The following is a 20,485-nucleotide window of genomic DNA, read 5'->3' as shown; positions in this document are numbered from 1 at the left end:
GCAAAGGGACCTGGGTTGTAATATAAATAAAGAAGAATGGGATAGGATACTTTTGCATTCTTGTAAATATATAAAGGAGGCTAGAGGGCAGTTTACTCAATATAAACTTTTGCACAGATGGTACTACACACCATCTAAACTTAAAAGAATGGGGATTATGGTGAATGACAAATGCTGGAAGTGTCACTTAGCCCCTGGAACCTTCTTGCATATGTTTTGGGAATGTGGAAAAGTTTACAGAATATTTGGAAAGGTGGATTGGCAAAACAATACCCAGGTCACCAAGATTATGTTTACTAGGAGATCAGTCATTAATTCCAGGAATTACAAAATATGAATATGTGGTCTTGAAGACAGGAGTCATGACAGCAGCACGGGTAATTTTAACGGTGTGGAAGGATCCCTCTCCTCCAACTTTTGATAGATGGATGGATATCACAATGAAGGTAGTTTCATATGAGAAGTTATTGGCAAGGTTAAACAACAATTCAGACATTTATTCTAAATCATGGGGACGTATTTTTGATTAAATAGTGGGGTTGGTGTGGGAGGAGATACTTGAGGCAAAACTTTTTCCTTTTTGAGTAGTGGTAATTTTGTATAAAATCATCCATCCATCCATCTTCTTCCGCTTTATCCGGAGTCGGGTCGCGGGGGCAGCAGCTCAAGCAAAGCCGCCCAGACCTCCCGATCCACACACACCTCCCCCAGCTCCTCCAGGGGAACCCCAAGGCGTTCCCAAGCCAGCTGAGAGATGTAGTCCTTCCAGCGTGTCCTGGGTCTTCCCCAGGGCCTCCTCCCAATGGGACGTGCCCGGAACATCTCTCCAACGAGGCGTCCAGGGGGCATCCGGAAAAGATGCCCGAGCCACCTCAACTGACTCCTTTCGATGTGGAGGAGCAGCAGCTCGACTCCGAGCTCCTCCCGAGTGGCCGAGCTCCTCACCCTATCTCTAAGGGAGCGCCCAGCCACCCTGTGGAGGAAACTCATCTCGGCCGCTTGTACCCGCGATCTCGTTCTTTCGGTGATGAACCAAATCTCATGACCATAGATGAGGATCGGAACGTAGATTGATCGGTAAATCGAGAGCTTTGCCCCCCTACTCAGCTCTCTCTTCACCACGACGGTCCAATACAGCGACCGCATCACTGCAGATGCTGCACCGATCCGTCTATCGATCTCATGCTCCATCTGTCCCTCACTCGTGAACAAGACCCCGAGATACTTAAACTCCTCCACTTCAGGCAAGGACACTCCACCGACCTGAAGAGGGCAAAGCACCTTTTTCTGGTCGAGAACCATGGCCTCAGATTTGGAGGTGCTGATTTTCATCCCGGACGCCTCACACTTGGTTGCAAACCGCCCCAGTGCACGCTGAAGGTCCTGATTTGACAAAGCCAACAGAACCACATCGTCCGCAAACAGCAGAGACGAGATTCTGTGGTTCCCACACCAGACCCCCTCTACACGCTGGCTGCGCCTAGAAATTCTGTCCATAAAAATAATGAACAGAACCGGTGACAAAGGGCAGCCCTGGCGGAGGCCAACGTGCACTGGAAACAGGTTTGACTTACTACCGGCAATGCGAACCAAGCTCCTGCTGGAGTCGTACAGGGACCGGATAGGCCTTAGCAAAGGACCCCGGACCCCGTACTCCCGGAGCACTCCCCACAGGGTGCCCCGAGGGACACCATCGAATGCCTTCTCCAGATCCACAAAACACATGTGGACTGGTTGGGCGAACTCCCATGAACCCTCGAGCACCCGATGGAGCGTGTAGAGCTGGTCCAGTGTGCTGCGACCAGGACGAAAACCACACTGCTCCTCCTGAATCCGAGGTTCGACCATCGGTCGAATTCTCCTCTCCAGTACTCTGGAATAGACCTTACCGGGGAGGCTGAGGAGTGTGATCCCCCTATAGTTGGAACACACCCTCCGGTCCCCCTTCTTAAACAGAGGGACCACCACCCCGGTCTGCCAATCCAGAGGCACTGTGCCCGATCGCCACGCGATGTTGCAGAGGCATGTCAGCCAAGACAGTCCCATAACATCCAGAGACTTAAGGTATTCAGGACGGATTTCATCCACCCCAGGAGCCTTGCCACCGAGGAGCTTTCTAACCACCTCGGTGACTTCTGCCTGGGTAATGGATGAGTCCGCCTCTGGGTCCCCAGTCTCTGCTTCCTCTTCGGAAGACGTGACGATGGGATTGAGGAGATCCTCGAAGTACTCCTTCGACCGCCCAACAACATCCCCAGTCAGGGTCAACAGCTCCCCACCCGCACCGTAAACAGTGCCGGTGGAGAGCTGCTTCCACCTCCTGAGGCGTCGGACGGTTTGCCAGAATCTCTTCGAGGCCGACCGATAGTCCTCCTCCATAGCCTCCCCGAACTCCTCCCAGACCCGAGTTTTTGCCTCTGCGACCGCACGGGCTGCGGCACGCTTGGCCTGCCGGTACCTGTCAGCTGCCTCTGGGGTCCCACCTACCAACAAAGATAAGTAGGACTCCTTCTTCAGCTTGACGGCATCCCTTACTTCCGGTGTCCACCACCGGGTTCGGGGATTGCCGCCGCGACAGGCACCAGAGACCTTGCGACCACAGCTACGAGTGGCCGCATCAACAATGGAGGTGGAGAACATGGTCCACTCGGACTCCATGTCGCCAACCTCCCCCGGGATCTGGGAGAAGCTCTTCTGGAGGTGGGAGTTGAAGACCTCCCTGGCAGAGGGTTCCGCCAGTCGTTCCCAGCAGACCCTCACGATACGTTTGGGCCTGCCAGGTCTGACCGGCTTCCTCCCCTCCCAGCGGATCCAACTCACCACCAGGTGGTGATCGGTCGACAGCTCTGCCCCTCTCTTTACCCGAGTGTCCGAGACACGTGGCCGAAGGTCAGATGATACGACTACAAAGTCGATCAACCTCCGGCTCAGGGTGTCCTGGTGCCACGTGCACTTATGGACACCCTTGTGCTCGAACATGGTGTTCGTGATGGACAAACTGACTAGCACAGAAGTCCAACAACTGAACACCACTCGGGTTCAGATCGGGGAGGCCGTGCTTCCCGATCACCCCCTCCAGGTCTCACTGTCGCCACCCATGTGGGCGTTGAAATCCCCCAGGAGAACAATGTATAAAATCAATATAGGCAATATTAAATTCTATTGTACCAAATTGAATTATTAGGCAGTAACTATTATGAATATATATATTTATATTTTGCAGGTTATTTATTTTATGAATGGGACACGAATTGTTTAAGGTTATGTCAATTTTGCCTGCAGTACCTCTTCCTCAGTACTACTGGGAGGACTTTGTATGATTATTGTACACTTATGGCATAAACTTTATTTTATATAGATTTTTTAAATTTTATTTATTATTATTTTATTTTATTTTTCTTTAATTCTGTTCTGTCTGAGTTATTTTCATTAGTTACTTCCTCCCAACCATCAACATGTTTATTAGACCCCATTCCTACCAGGCTGCTCAAGGAAACCCTACCATTATTTAATGCTTCGATCTTAAATATGATCAATCTATCTTTGTTAGTTGGCTATGTACCACAGGCTTTTAAGGTGGCAGTAATTAAACCATTACTTAAAAAGCCATCACTTGACCCAGCTATCTTAGCTAATTATAGGCCAATCTCCAACCTTCCTTTTCTCTCAAAAATTCTTGAAAGGGTAGTTGTAAAACAGCTAACTGATCATCTGCAGAGGAATGGTCTATTTGAAGAGTTTCAGTCAGGTTTTAGAATCCATCATAGTACAGAAACAGCATTAGTGAAGGTTACAAATGATCTTCTTATGGCCTCGGACAGTGGACTCGTCTCTGTGCTTGTTCTGTTAGACCTCAGTGCTGCTTTTGATACTGTTGACCATAAAATTTTATTACAGAGATTAGAGCATGCCATAGGTATTAAAGGCACTGCGCTGCGGTGGTTTGAATCATATTTGTCTAATAGATTACAATTTGTTCATGTAAATGGGGAATCTTCTTCACAGACTAAAGTTAATTATGGAGTTCCACAAGGTTCTGTGCTAGGACCAATTTTATTCACTTTATACATGCTTCCCTTAGGCAGTATTATTAGACGGTATTGCTTAAATTTTCATTGTTACGCAGATGATACCCAGCTTTATCTATCCATGAAGCCAGAGGACACACACCAATTAGCTAAACTGCAGGATTGTCTTACAGACATAAAGACATGGATGACCTCTAATTTCCTGCTTTTAAACTCAGATAAAACTGAAGTTATTGTACTTGGCCCCACAAATCTTAGAAACATGGTGTCTAACCAGATCCTTACTCTGGATGGCATTACCCTGACCTCTAGTAATACTGTGAGAAATCTTGGAGTCATTTTTGATCAGGATATGTCATTCAAAGCGCATATTAAACAAATATGTAGGACTGCTTTTTTGCATTTACGCAATATCTCTAAAATCAGAAAGGTCTTGTCTCAGAGTGATGCTGAAAAACTAATTCATGCATTTATTTCCTCTAGGCTGGACTATTGTAATTCATTATTATCAGGTTGTCCTAAAGTTCCCTAAAAAGCCTTCAGTTAATTCAAAATGCTGCAGCTAGAGTACTGACGGGGACTAGAAGGAGAGAGCATATCTCACCCATATTGGCCTCTCTTCGTTGGCTTCCTGTTAATTCTAGAATAGAATTTAAAATTCTTCTTCTTACTTATAAGGTTTTGAATAATCAGGTCCCATCTTATCTTAGGGACCTCGTAGTACCATATCACCCCAATAGAGCGCTTCGCTCTCAGACTGCAGGCTTACTTGTAGTTCCTAGGGTTTGTAAGAGTAGAATGGGAGGCAGAGCCTTCAGCTTTCAGGCTCCTCTCCTGTGGAACCAGCTCCCAATTCAGATCAGGGAGACAGACACCCTCTCTACTTTTAAGATTAGGCTTAAAACTTTCCTTTTTGCTAAAGCTTATAGTTTTGGCTGGATCAGGTGACCCTGAACCATCCCTTAGTTACGCTGCTATAGACGTAGACTGCTGGGGGGTTCCCATGATGCACTGTTTCTTTCTCTTTTTGCTCTGTATGCACCACTCTGCATTTAATCATTAGTGATTTTCCTTCCCACTGTAGCCAAGTGCTTGCTCACAGGGGGTCGTTTTGACCGTTGGGGTTTTACATAATTATTGTATGGCCTTGCCTTACAATATAAAGCGCCTTGGGGCAACTGTTTGTTGTGATTTGGCGCTATATAAAAAAATTGATTGATTGATTGATTGATCAATTATTATATCATTTACTAACAGGGACTTAGAAGAGAGAGACCTAATGTTTAATAGACCACATTTAACTGTTTTACTAGTAGTTGTAAATGTGCCAGAGATAATATTAGAATTTATCTGTTATCGGTTATCTGTAACTTCCGATACATTTTTGGGTGGTTTATTGTTTTATCTTTATCAGAGATAACTTTTCAGTTATCTGATTATCTGTTATCGAAGTTAATTTTTTGGTTATCTGTGCCCACCACTGTATAAACGCAACACTTTTGTTTTTGCTCCCATTTTGTATGAGATGAACTCAAAGATCTAAAACTTTTTCCACATACACAATATCACCATTTCTCTCAAATATTGTTCACAAACCAGTCGAAATCTGTGATAGTGAGCACTTCTCCTTTGCTGAGATAATCCATCCCACCTCACAGGTGTGCCATACCAAGATGCTGATTAGACACCATGATTAGTGCACAGGTGTGCCTTAGACTGCCTACAATAAAAGGCCACTCTGAAAGGTGCAGTTTTGTTTTATTGGGGGGGGGATACCAGTCAGTATCTGGTGTGACCACCATTTGCCTCATGCAGTGCAACACATCTTCTTCGCATCATCCGTGAAGAGAACACCTCTCCAACGTGCCAAACACCAGCGAATGTGAGCATTTGCCCACTCAAGTCGGTTACGACGACGAACTGGAGTCAGGTTGAGACCCCGATGAGGACGACGAGCATGCAGATGAGCTTCCCTGAGACGGTTTCTGACAGTTTGTGCAGAAATTCTTTGGTTATGCAAACCGATTGTTTCAGCAGCTGTCCGAGTGGCTGGTCTCAGACGATCTTGGAGGTGAACATGCTGGATGTGGAGGTCCTGGGCTGGTGTGGTTACACGTGGTCTGCGGTTGTGAGGCTGGTTGGATGTACTGCCAAATTCTCTGAAACGCCTTTGGAGATGGCTTATGGTAGAGAAATGAACATTCAATACACGAGCAACAGCTCTGGTTGACATTCCTGCTGTCAGCATGCCAATTGCACGCTCCCTCAAATCTTGCGACATCTGTGGCATTGTGCTGTGTGATAAAACTGCACCTTTCAGAGTGGCCTTTTATTGTGGGCAGTCTAAGGCACACCTGTGCACTACTCATGGTGTCTAATCAGCATCTTGGTATGGCACACCTGTGAGGTGGGATGGATTATCTCAGCAAAGGAGAAGTGCTCACTATCACAGATTTAGACTGGTTTGTGAACAATATTTGAGGGAAATGGTGATATTGTGTATGTGGAAAAAGTTTTAGATCTTTGAGTTCATCTCATACAAAATGGGAGCAAAACCAAAAGTGTTGCATTTATATTTTTGTTGAGTATATATATATATACGAGGTCTATTAGAAAAGTATCCGACCTTATTATTTTTTCAAAAACCATATGGATTTGAATCACGTGTGATTACATCAGACATGCTTGAACCCTCGTGGGCATGCGAGAGTTTTTTCACGCCTGTCGGTTACGTCATTCGCCTGTGGGCAGTCTTTGAGTGAGGAGTCGTCCACCCGCTCGTCGATTTTTTTCATTGTTTAGGAATGGCTCAGAGACTGTTGCTTTGTTTGATAAAAAAATTTTCAAAACTGTAAGGCACAACTGAGTGGACACCATTCAATAAATTCAGCTGGTTTTCGGTAAAAATTTTAACGGCTGATGAGAGATTTTGGTCTGGTAGTGTCGCTTTAAGGACGGTCCACGGCGCCTGACGGCTTCGAGGCGGCAGCGTCTCGCCGTTTCAAGTTGAAAACTTCCACATTTCAGGCTCTGTTGACGCAGTAAGTCGTCAGAGAACAGAGAACTTTCAGAAGAAGTCGGCATGAGGAGTTTATTCGGACATTCCATTGTTAATGGTCATTTTGTAATGAAAGAACGTGCGGGCAGAGTCGCATGTCGGGCTGGACCCGACCGCGGGGGGTCGCGGCAGGAAAGACACCTCCGTTGGAAATCTTAATGGGCAAGTTGGAACATGCCCAAGCTGTTAAACAATTTCTCAGTTACTCACTTGTTGAAAGCCATTAAAAGCCGCCTGAATTCTACAAATGGTTTTCAACACGGAGGTGTTTTTCCTGTCGCGGCGCACACAGATTTGCCGAGTCATTAAAAAAATGTCCTTAAACAGTGGAATGTCCGCATAAATTCCTCATGCCGGCCTCTTCTGAATCTTCTCTGTTCTCTCACGATGTCCTGGGTGAATTAAGCCTTAAATTAGGATGTTTTCAGCTCGAAACAGGCCGACGACAGCGCCTGGAAGCGCTGCAGGACGTCCCGCTCCGTGGGAAGTCCTTACACCGACAGAAACACCCCATAATCTCTCATCAGCCGTTAAACTTTTCACAGAAAACCAGCTTAATTTCTCGAATAGTGTCCACTCGGATATTCCTCACAGGTCCAGAAAAATTTTTGATAAAGCAACGCGCGCCGTCTCGAGCAGCGTGTGAAACAAAGGAATTCAGCCGAGAGGGCGGGACCACATCTCACTCAAGGCCTGCCCACAGGGAAATGACGTCACCGACACGCGTGAAAAAACTCACGCATGCGCACGAGGGTTCAAGCATGATTGGTGTAATCGCATGTCATTCAAATCCATATAGTTAAAAAAAATAATAAAAGGGTCGGTTTATTATCTAAGAGACCTCGTATATCTGTGTGTGTGTCTGTGTGTGTGTACACACAGTAGTGTTCAGAATAATAGTGCTATGTGACTAAAAAGATTAATCCAGGTTTTGAGTATATTTCTTATTGTTACATGGGAAACAAGGTACCAGTAGATTCAGTAGATTCTCACAAATCCAACAAGACCAAGCATTCATGATATGCACACTCTTAAGGCTATGAAATTGGCTATTAGTAAAAAAAAAGTAGAAAAGGGGGTGTTCACAATAATAGTAGTGTGACATTCAGTCAGTGAGTTCCACAGCATGTCTTTTTCCTGGTTCTCTTCCTCAGCCCCAACCAGTCCCAGCAGAAGACTGCCCCTCCCTGAGCCTGGTTCTGCTGGAGGTTTCTTCCTGTTAAAAGGGAGTTTTTCCTTCCCACTGTTGCCAAGTGCTTGCTCACAGGGGGTCGTTTTGACCGTTGGGGTTTTTCTGTAATTATTGTATGGCTTTTACCTTACAATATAACTCGCTTTGGAGCAACTGTTTGTTGTGATTTGGCGCTATATAAATAAAATTGATTTGATTTGAGTTCATCAATTTTGTGGAACAAACAGGTGTGAATCAGGTGTCCCCTATTTAAGGATGAAGCCAGCACCTGTTGAACATGCTTTTCTCTTTGAAAGCCTGAGGAAAATGGGACGTTCAAGACATTGTTCAGAAGAACAGCGTAGTTTGATTAAAAAGTTGATTGGAGAGGGGAAAACTTATACGCAGGTGCAAAAAATTATAGGCTGTTCATCTACAATGATCTCCAATGCTTTAAAATGGACAAAAAATCCAGAGACACGTGGAAGAAAACTGAAAACAACCATCAAAATGGATAGAAGAATAACCAGAATGGCAAAGGCTCCAGGATGATCAGCTCCAGGAGTTACCTGTAAGTGCTGTGACAGTTAGAAGACGCCTGTGTGAAGCTAATTTATTTGCAAGAATCCCCCAAAAAGTCCCTCTGTTAAATAAAAGACATGTGCAGAAGAGGTTACAATTTGCCAAAGAACACATCAACTGGCCTAAAGAGAAATGGAGGAATATTTTGTGGACTGATGAGAGTAAAATTGTTCTTTTTGGGTCCAAGGGCCGCAGACAGTTTGTGAGACGACCCCCAAACTCTGAATTCAAGCCACAGTTCACAGTGAAGACAGTGAAGCATGGTGGTGCAACCATCATGATATGGGCATGTTTCTCCTACTACAACCCCTGGCAAAAATGATAGAATCACCGGCCTCGGAGGATGTTCATTCAGTTGTTTAATTTTGTAGAAAAAAAGCAGATCACAGACATGACACAATACTAAAGTCATTTCAAATGGCGACTTTCTGGCTGTAAGAAACACTATAAGAAATCAGGAAAAAAAATTGTGGCAGTCAGTAACGGTTACTTTTTTAGACCAAGCAGAGGAAAAAATTATGGAATCACCCTGTAAATTTTCATCCCCCAAATTAACACCTGCATCCAATCAGATCTGCTCATTGACATTGACCCTATGTGTCTTTTTGCAAGGAATGTTTTCACAGTTTTTGCTCTATGGCAAGATGCATTATCATCTTGAAAAATGATTTCATCATCCCCAAACATCCTTTCAATTGATGGGATAAGAAAAGTGTCCAAAATATCAACGTAAACTTGTGCATTTATTGATGATGTAATGACAGCCATCTCCCCAGTGCCTTTACCTGACATGCAGCCCCATATCATCAATGACTGGAAATTTACATGTTCTCTTCAGGCAGTCATCTTTATAAATCTCATTGGAACAGCACCAAACAAAAGTTCCAGCATCATCACCTTGCCCAATGCAGATTTGAGATTCATCACTGAATATGACTTTCATCCAGTCATCCACAGTCCACGATTGCTTTTCCTTAGCCCATTGTAACCTTGTTTTTTTTCTGTTTAGGTGTTAATGATGGCTTTCGTTTAGCTTTTCTGTATGTAAATCCCATTTCCTTTAGGCGGTTTCTTACAGTTCGGTCACAGACGTTGACTCCAGTTTCCTCCCATTCGTTCCTCATTTGTTTTGTTGTACATTTTTCGATTTTTGAGACATATTGCTTTAAGTTTTCTGTCTTGACGCTTTGATGTCTTCCTTGGTCTACCAGTATGTTTGCCTTTAACAACCTTCCCATGTTGTTTGTATTTGGTCCAGAGTTTAGACACAGCTGACTGTGAACAACCAACATCTTTTGCAACATTGCGTGATGATTTACCCTCTTTTAAGAGTTTGATAATCCTCTCCTTTGTTTCAATTGACATCTCTCGTGTTGGAGCCATGATTCATGTCAGTCCACTTGGTGTAACAGCTCTCCAAGGTGTGTTCACTCCTTTTTAGATGCAGACTAACGAGCAGATCTGATTTGATGCAGGTGTTACGTTGTTTTGGGGATGAAAATTTACAGGGTGATTCCATAATTTTTTCCTCAGAATTGAGTGAGTCCATATTTTTTTCCTCTGCTTGGTCTAAAAAAGTAACTGTTACTGACTGCCACAATCTTTTTTTCTTGATTTCTTATAGTGTTTCTTAAAGCCAGAAAGTTGCCATTTGAAATGACTTTAGTTTTGTGTCATGTCTGTGATCTGCTTTTTTTCTACAAAATTAAACAACTGAATGAACATCCTCCGAGGCCGGTGATTCCATCATTATTGTCAGGGGTTGTATGGTGTTGGGCCTATATATTGCATACCAGGTATCATGGATCAGTTTGGATATGTCAAAATACTTGAAGAGGTCATGTTGCCTTATGCTGAAGAGGACATGCCCTTGAAATGGGTGTGTCAACAAGACAATGACCCCAAGCACACTAGTAAACCAGTAAAATCTTGGTTCCAAACCAACAAAATTAATGCCTCACAGATGTGAAGAAATCATGAAAAACTGTGGTTATACAACTAAATACTAGTTTAGTGATTCACAGGATTGATAAAAAAGCAGTTTGAACATAATAGTTTTGAGTTTGTAGCATCACCACCAGATGCTACTATTATTGTGAACACCCCCTTTTCTACTTTTTTTTTACTAATAGCCCAATTTCATAGCCTTAAGAGTGTGCATATCATGAATGCTTGGTCTTGTTGGATTTGTGAGAATCTACTGAATCTACTGGTACCTTGTTTCCCATGTAACAATAAGAAATATACTCAAAACCTGGATTCATCTTTTTAGTCACATAGCACTACTATTATTCTGAACACTACTGTACTTTCACCACTTCTACTCCTTGTAACTGCACTATTCCACTGGGCTCCCTCTCATTCACAAACATGTACTCAGTCTTGCTTCTACTGACTTTCATTCCCCTTCTCTCCAAAGCATATCTCCACCTCTCCAGACTAGACTCAACTTGCTCTCTACTCTCACTACAGATCACAATGTCATCTGCAAACATCATAGTCTATGGGGACTCCTGTCTGATCTCATCCGTCAACCTGTCCATCACCGCTGCAAACAAGAAAGGACTCAGAGCTGATCCTTGGTGTAATCCCACCTCCACCTTGAATGAGTCTGTCATTCCGACTGTACATCTCACCGCTGTCACACTATTCTTGTACATGTCCTGCACTACCCTAACATACTTCTCTGCCACTCCAGACTTCCTCATACAGTACCAAAGCTCTTCTCTTGTCACCCTATCATAAGCTTTTCTAAGTCCACAGACACAGTGTAACTCTTTCTGTCCTTCTCTGTACTTCTCCAACAGTATTCTCAAAGCTAACATTGCATCTGTAGCGCTCTTTCTCGGCATGAAACCATATTGCTGCTCTTGTACTTCCTGATTTTCTCTCACCACATCATCCAGCCTTTTCTCTCGCTCATTTTCTTTATTCATCAGATCTTCAAGATATTCCCTCCACCTTCTCAGCACACACTCCTCACCTGTCAGCACATTACCATGTGCATCTTTTACCACTCTAACCTGCTGCACATCCTTTCCAGCTCTGTCCCTTTGCCTGGCCAATCAGTACAAGTCCTTTTCTCCTTCCTTACTATTCAGCTTCTTGTACAGCTCGCAATATGCCTTTTCCTTCGCTTTTGCCACTTCTCTTCTCGCCTTACGCCGCATGTCCTTGTACTCCTGTCTACTTTCTTCATCTCTCTGACTGTCCCAAAACTTTTTGCCAACCTCTTTTTCCTTATGCTTTCCTGGACCTCTTCATTCCACCACCAAGTCTCCTTGTCTTCCTTCCTCTGTCCAGATGTCATACCCAGTACTGTCCTAGCTGTCTCCCTCACCACATCTGCAGTACTTTTCCAGTTGTCCAAAATTGCTTCCCCTCCAACCAGTGCTTCTCTCACCTACTCGCTAAATTTGACACAACAGTCTTCCTCCTTCAGCTTCCACCATCTGATCAACTTGTAGACTTTTGAGCCTTTTCTTTTGCAGCTTCTCTGCGCCTCCCTTGCGTTTCTGTTGTTTATCCATTTCTATAGCCGGATATTCACTTAACTCTCTCCAACTCCGTTCAGCTCAAATGGCAGAAATTGATCACCTGGGTCATTGTGTGTGTGTGGGGGGGGGGGGGCTGAGAGATTTCATTGGATTAGCCCAGTGTCCTTCGAGAAATTCTACCAATGGCCACATTTTGTGTTTCAAATACCGTCACGGATGATTTTTTTTTTTTTTTACTTTATATATTTATATTTATTTATATATATATAAAATATTATTAAAATTTTATATAATATAAAATTATGACAGCCCCGGCCCAAAATATGTATCGGCCCACCGGGCATTGCATATTTTGCCCGGTGGGCCCTAAGCCAGTCCATGCGTGTCGCTGTATGATATAAATGAACTTAACTGAATTTTGGGTGTGGCGTATTCTATCCACAACAACAATAGACATGGCATATTTTTTTTATAAAATAAAAGTCCTCATTCTTTTGTTGAATTTAACACATTTTAGTTAGCAACAGCGTTAGAACTTTTTTGTGTCTTTTAGCCAAGACGATGTGCTACTGTGGCTGAATCACACCTTGCTGCCCCGCCTACTGGATGGCTCCACCCTCTTGAAGGACACAGGAAGTGTGTTAATGGGAACCGTGAGACTTCGACAGATTCATGACACACGTGGTGAGAGTTCAGTGTCCAGATCTCGACTGTCCGCAGAGTTTCACATAGACTGAACTTTGGGTGGTCATAAATATGATCTTTGAATGAGAACCAGAAACAGGAAGTGGTTGTCTGTTTTCAGGCATCAGTGCTTCTTGGACAGGAAGTGATATGGGGTCAACGGGCTGGGTTACGTCTCAGAATGTCACGGTACTGAACGGCGGTGGCAGACATTTGGTCCATGAGCTGAACACGAGTCTGGAGCGGACATCAGCCTTCATCCATCAGCTGCAGCAGCTCCACTGGCTCGATCACAGGTACCCAGACCCTGTCTGTCCATCATCAAACCCAGTGTTTCCTGATCCTGGTCCTCAAGACCAAACGTCCTATTCCATTTGTCCCTGATCTACTCAGACCATATCAGCCAATCAGCAGCTGGCTCAACACACCTGCTCCAGCTCATTTTGTGTAGGTAGAAATACTTCAGGTCCCAAGGACCAGGACAGGGAAATACTGGTGTGTCCCAGTGCTGCCCCCCTCCCACCACCACCAAAAAAGAATGAAGTGATTGGTTCCATTTTGTTATTAAAATAATTGACATGAAAGTTTTTCCCCCATTTTGTCTTTAGTTCATCCAAAGAAAATCATCTTCATGATTTTTGATTGTTGCGTTATTGTGAGTTAACATGTGAACATTTAATTTTGAAAACCTCAGAGCAGACGAAGCCTACCTCTGTGATCTTTGGCGCCCCCTAAGGGGCCTCAGACTCCAGGTTGGTAACAAGGGATCCAACGAACGAAACTCACATGGTTGAACTGGGACATGAGATGGAGCAGCTGGCTGTTCACTCAGACACCAGTGGGGGCGCTGTTTTTACCAGATGTCAAAGAATATGGAACCAGTACTGAACCGCCAATTTATATCCCCACAAACTGACAGTTACCCTGTCATTGAATGATTACGAGATGAACAGATGGTTATTTGTTCAGGTCCAGGTCCATCTAATGTCATGTAAAGTCCTTCAGTTGAAATCAAAACTCGAGAACTTGAGCCACGTGCTGGATCATGTGGTCAGTGTGGAGGTCCACCACCCTGGTGTGTGTGTGTGTGTGTGTGTGTGTGTGTGCGTGCCTGCCTGCCTTCCTGCCTGCCTGCCTAGGACCCAGGGTGTGTTTGTGGACTTCTCACTCTTCAACATCAACACCAACCTGCTGGCCGTCTTCTCCTTCCTGTTTGAGTTCTCGGTCTCTGAGCGAGTCCAGTCCAGCCTGGAACTTGTGGTCATCAACCTGTGTCCAGTCAGAGGCCTGGACCTGCAGCTCCTTCTGACGGTAACCCCCGGCAACCCACAGGCAGTCATGAATTAAAATTAGCATCTTCATGTCCGTCAGGTGGTTTCAGTCGCTGTCCGTCCTCCAGGTCGTCCTTCTCATCCTGGTGTTGTACTTCCTGCTGCGCGGTGTGTTGGGCATCCTCAGACTGGGGTACGTGTACCTGCTGTCAGCCTGGAGGATCATGGGTATCTGTCACTTGGGTCTTGCGGTGTCTGTGTGCGTTCTGCACCTGAGCCGCTGTTCCATGGCGAACCACCAGTGGGCACTGTACCTGAAGCAGCCACAGGACACATACACAGATTTCTATGCTTTGGCCAAATGGACGCAGACGTATGCCGTCATGGCGGCCCTGCTGCTCTTCATCCTGGTACTGAAGGTAACTCAGCAGGTTCTGGGTTATCAGCTTCAAGGGGCGGGCGGGACTTGACTCTGTCTCTCTGCTTCTGCAGGCGTCCCATCAGCTGCGCTTCCTCAGGGAGTGGGCCGTGTTCGGCAGAGCTCTGCGGCACTCCGTGTGGGAACTCCTGGGAATTGCTGTGACATCACTGCTGGTGCTGCTGACGTACTCACACACAGGTCACCTGGTATGAGCGCACAACTCACACCTCATCGTTTAGACGAGACGCGATCGCGACCCATCTGACAGTGAACGTTTATCACGAGGTTGATACTAAGATGACACGACAGAACAATCCAGGCAGAGCGCCCATCCCCAAAGGAACCTCCTGCAGGCAGGTGAACAATGGGCATGTCCTTGACCCTCTTCAGCACTGAGACACCTGCATGCCAGATCACATCCAGAGAAACACACCAGGAGGTTCAGTGACTGTTTCTCTGGACGTGGACACGCCCGTGGTTCACCTGCCAGCAGCAGATCAATGGGTCCTTTAGAGGTTAGGGGATGAAGAGTTTGTCTGTCCGTCTGGCTGCCGGACAGACTGGGCCATGCTGCCAGACTTGACTTGATTCCACCATGATGGAGTTGAGATGAAGGTTCAGCTTCACGTGGGGGTTTCAAGATGCTGCTGAAGGGTCTTGGTGAGTTTAACGTCTGAGGGGACCTGAACTGTGTGTGTCCTCTCCTGCAGCTCTTCCACTCCGTCCTTGACGGCTACGTCAGTGTCGCCGCCGCCTGTCTCTCTGTGCTGGGTGCTGGGGGGCGTGGCTTGTCATCGAGACAGCCCAGTTGGACCATGACGGGTCCCTGCAGCTCCGCCTCCTTGCTGGTTTTCCACACGAGCTTGGTGGTACTTCGGCTGCTGTTCCTGTGGTTGGTCACCTCGGTGTTGCTGAGGAACTACCGGCGTGCACGTGCTGAGCTGTACCGCCCGACCGGAGACCTGCAGGACTACGAGATGGTTGAGCTGTTCCTGAGGAGACTGAAGATGTGGATGGGACTCAGCCGGACAAAGGAGGTACTGCACCAACCACGAGGGCTCAGTACCTAGTACCAGTACTGGATTAGAGAGGGACCCAGGACCCATCAGGTGATCTGCTCAGTCCACGATGGGACCAAAGTACAAAAATATAAAACTGCACCGTGAGCCTGCAGCTTTAAAACAGGTCATGTGACCAATCAGAGCACAGCTGGTAAAGTTCTGACAAACTTTTGAGGGTTTTTTTTCTACATCAGTGGTAAGGAAAAACTCCCTCTGAGGAAGAAACCTCAAGCAGACCAGACTCAAAGGGGTGACCCTCTGCTTGGGCCATGATACAGACATAAATTACAGAACAATTCACAAAACAAATATACAGGAAATGCGAGGGTCTCCAGCACAAATACAACACCCATCTCTGGATGGAGCTGCACCTCAGAGACAAAAAACAGAATCCGGCATCAGAAAGACAAGAAATACAGCTTGTTGGCTTCATTTCCAAAGAAAGGGGAGTGGTAGAGCTGGAGGAAGACAAAGCTAGGAGACAAGAGAAAATAAAGACGTGAGGTGGACAGACAGAACAGAGTTCAACATGATCCTCAAAACTGTTGGCCACAAAAAATGGAACTTGAGGTCCATAAAGAACTACATCACTGATGTAGTTATTGTGATCCGTAATGTAGTGGTTAATAACAGGCGAGTAATCCAGTGTTGTCATATGTCACAATGAGTCCAAATATTTTTTTTACTGTTTTTCAATTTCAATTTATTTTCATTTATGTAGCACCAAATCACAACAGAGTTGCCTCAAAGTGCTTCACACAGGTAAGGTCTAACCTTACCAACCCCCAGAGCAACAGTGGTAAGGAAAAACTCCCTCTGAGGAAGAAACCTCAAGCAGACCAGACTCAAAGGGGTGACCCTCTGCTTGGGCCATGATACAGACACAAATTACAGAACAATTCACAAAACAAATATACAGGAAATGCTGTTGGTGCACAGGACAGGAGGCTCACCAACACGAATACAACTCCCATCTCTGGATGGAACTGCACCTTAAACAGAGAGAAAAAACAGAATCAGGCATCAGAAAGACAAGAAATACAGTATAATTTGTCAGCATTAAACAACAACAAAAACAGAGAAATACTAAGGTGATCGCCGGCCACTAGCCCTAAACTTCACTAAAAGACCCAGAATTTAGGTAAAGTTGAGGCCACGACCCGCTCCAATGACTAATAAATTAATTAAAAGGGTAAAAAGCGTAAAACAAAACTGTACCAGTATGCTGCCATATGAAAGGGAAAATAAGTGCGTCTTAAGTCTGGACTTGAAAATCTCCACAGAATCTAACTGTTTTATTGATGCAGGGAGATCATTCCACAGAACAGGGGCACGATAAGAGAAAGCTCTGTGACCCACAGACTTCTTATTCACCCTAGGGACACAAAGTAGTCCTGCACCCTGAGAACGTAAAGCCCGGGCCGGTACGTAAGGTTTAATTAGGTCAGCTAGGTAGGGAGGTGCCAGTCCATGAATAATTTTATAGGTTAGTAGCAGAACCTTAAAATCTGATCTCACTGGGACAGGAAGCCAGTGAATTGTGTGAAGCGCCTTGGGACGACATTGTCGTGAGTTGGCGCTATATAAATTAATAAATTGAAATTGATTAAATTGAAATTGAAGAGATGCCAAAATGGGTGTAATGTGGTCAAACTTTCTGCTTCGTGTCAAAAGTCTGGCTGCAGCATTTTGAACCAATTGGAGAGCCCTAATGCTAGACTGCGGTAAACCAGAAAATAGAACATTGCAGTAGTCCAATCTAGAAGAGATAAACACATGGATCAGGGTCTCAGCATCATCCATAGACAGGATGGGACGACTCTTCACTATATTTCGCAGGTAGAAGAAAGCAGTCCTAGTAATATTTCTAATGTGGAGGTCAAAGGACAGCGAAGGATTAAAAATTACCCCAAGGCTACAGTGACGCTTTGTGGCTGCTCCAAGCTAAACGTAGCATGTGGACATCCATACTTTAAGAGCCAGAGTAAAAATTAGATCAAAATCCGAGTCGGGTCATGTGGACGCCCCTTTCTGCTTTTTACATAGACAGCTCATTAATTGTTCTGATTATTTAGTTTACAATTAAAAGGAAAGTCATTTCAGGTCCTACTTCCATGTCATATTCTGTTGTTAACATGATCATTGAAAGTTCAAATGAAAGGTTGAGTCCAGGATTTATTTAAATATTTAAAAAAAAAATTAAATATGCACTTCTTTTGAGATTTTTTTTTTTCTTCCAGGAGATGGTGAAAATGTATCATTAGATACAACATTTATTTGATTTCTGGGGCCCTGCAGGCCCTAAACCCCAGCTCAAGGGGGGCTGTGCCCCCCAGACCCCCTTCAAATTTTCATCTCATTTCACAATTTTCATTTCCCAGCCCTGGTTTGTGGACTTAGATAAAGCTTATGATAGGGTGCCAAGAGAAGAGTTGTGGCATTGTATGAGGAAGTCTGGAGTGGCAGAGAAGTATGTTAGGGTAGTGCAGGACATGTACAAGAATAGTGTGACAGCGGTGAGATGCGCAGTCGGAATGACAGACTCATTCAAGGTGGAGGTGGGATTACACCAAGGATTAGCTCTGAGTCCTTTCTTGTTTGCAGTGGTGATGGACAGGTTGACGGATGAGATCAGACAGGAGTCCCCATGGACTATGATGTTTGCAGATGACATTGTGATCTGTAGTGAGAGTAGAGAGCAAGTTGAGTCTAGTCTGGAGAAGTGGAGATATGCTCTGGAGAGCAGGGGAATGAAAGTCAGCAGGACTCAGACTGAGTCCATGTGTGTGAATGAGAGGGAGCCCAGTGGAATAGTGCAGTTATAAGAAGTAGAAGTGGTGAAAGTAGATGAGTTTAAATATTTGGGGTCAACTGTTCAAAGTAATGGAGAGTGTGGTAGAGAGGTGAAGAAGAGAGTGCAGGCAGGGTGGAGTGGGTGGAGAAAGGTGACAGGAGTGATTTGTGACTGAAGAATATCAGCAAGAGTGAAGGGGAAAGTTTACAAAACAGTAGTGAGACCAGCTATGTTGGACGGTTTAGAGACAGTGGCACTAACAAAAAGACAGGAGGCAGAGCTGGAGGTGGCAGAGCTGAATATGTTGAGATTCTCTTTGGGAGTGACAAGAATGGACAAGATTAGGAATGAACTTATCAGAGGGACAGCTCAGGTGGGACGGTTTGGAGACAAAGTCAGAGAGGCGAGATTGAGATGGTTTGGACATGTGCAGAGGAGGGACCCAGGGTATATAGGGAGAAGGATGCTGAGGATGGAGCCACCAGGCAGGAGGAGAAGAGGGAGACCAAAGAGGAGGTTCATGGATGTGCTGAGGGAGGACATGCAGGTGGTTGGTGTGACAGAGGAAGATACAGAGGACAGGATGAGATGGAAACGATTGATCTGCTGTGGCGACCCCTAACGGGAACAGCCGAAAGAAGCAGTAGTCAGTTAAATAATGAATGAGGTCAAAGGTCAGACTTAGCTTTAAGGTGAGGGTGATTATTTTTTAAATCAGTTTGTTTTTTGTCTTCGGTCTCTGTGAACATCTAGAATTCTTAAAACCTGAATGTCAACATTTCAGAAACCATGTCCAAATACTTCCGGTTCTCACTCTGATCAGACTTTATCATTTGTCCTTTTGTAGTTTCGCCACAAGGTGCGATTCGAGGGTATGGAGCCGTCACCATCCCGCTCATCCTCCACCAGTGACTGTAAGTCCCTGTGTCTGCCCCCGTTGGACGGTCCAGAGGCCCCGCCCACTCCGGATAGTGTGGATGCTGGCTCAGAGGCCTCGTGGTGTCCGGCATCATCCAGCCCCTGCAGCCTGACTGAAGCTCCAGTGGTGAGCACAGGACTCGGTCTGGGTCCAGGTCCGGGTCCGGGTGTCAGCTGGAGAGAGAGGGCAGAGACTGAAGCTTCCCTGAGGAGGCTCCTCCCTACCTTGGATGCTCTGCTGCAACAGCTGGATCGGGTCACCATAGCAATGGAGGATGTGCACCACCTGGAGTGCAGCCTGGAGCGAGCACACCGAAAGAGGAGGGAAAAGGGGCGTCGCCGAGGGGGTCAGGGGGCGCGGAGAGAGAAAGTCAAAAGGAGTAAGAAGGACAAAAAGGACTGTGGGAAAAACACCGCCAACCCCAGAAAGATGCCCATAGCCACGCCCATCCTCTTCCTGAAGTCCACCCATAACACACTCAGACACCTGCCCCCATCAGACCCGACCTGTGAAAACCAGAGTCAACCAAAGTCAACCCTTGGTCCCGCCCATCAGGTCAGAGATCATGGCTGTGAGTCCTCAGCAGAGAAAGAGACTCCACCCTTTTCTCGACTCTTCAGTCACCCAGTTAGAATGTCGAAACGTAAGCCCCACCCCCTGAAAAACAAAGTGCACCCACACCTCAGTGGACCTGGACCCCTGAAGACCTGAGGAGCAACAGAACGTCAGTGGACTGGAGACAGTAGGTCCTGCCCCCATCATGGTTCCGCCCTCAACACGGCCCTGCCCCCATCAGGATCCCGCCCCGTCTCGGCCCTGCCCCCATCAGGATCCCGCCCCGTCTCGGCCCTGCCCCCATCAGGGTCCCACCCCGTCTCGGCCCTGCCCCCATCAGGGTCCCACCCCGTCTCGGCCCTGCCCCCATCAGGGTCCCACCCAGCCTCGGCCCAGCCCACACAGCCAACAAAAGAAACAAGTGTGGAAAGGAAAACCTTTTAT

General features: G+C 45.9%; 1 protein-coding gene across 1 annotated transcript in view; it reads left to right on the top strand.

The window, feature by feature from the left end:
* Window positions 1-20,485, top strand: part of pkd1a (polycystic kidney disease 1a) — a 334,259-nt gene that overhangs the window by 312,609 nt on the left and 1,165 nt on the right. Inside the window, 7 exon segments of the mRNA XM_034188324.1 lie at window positions 12,890-13,020; window positions 13,142-13,316; window positions 14,160-14,331; window positions 14,420-14,710; window positions 14,784-14,918; window positions 15,423-15,749; window positions 19,415-20,485. The exon segment at window positions 19,415-20,485 is cut by the window's right edge and continues 1,165 nt beyond it. Of these exon segments, the coding sequence (XP_034044215.1) occupies window positions 12,890-13,020; window positions 13,142-13,316; window positions 14,160-14,331; window positions 14,420-14,710; window positions 14,784-14,918; window positions 15,423-15,749; window positions 19,415-20,197 (2,014 nt within the window). The 3' untranslated portion in view covers window positions 20,198-20,485.

This window comes from Thalassophryne amazonica, chromosome 15, assembly GCF_902500255.1.
Source record: "Thalassophryne amazonica chromosome 15, fThaAma1.1, whole genome shotgun sequence".
In the NCBI taxonomy this organism is placed as follows: Eukaryota; Metazoa; Chordata; class Actinopteri; order Batrachoidiformes; family Batrachoididae; genus Thalassophryne; species Thalassophryne amazonica.
This window is presented reverse-complemented; position numbering and strand designations above follow the sequence as displayed.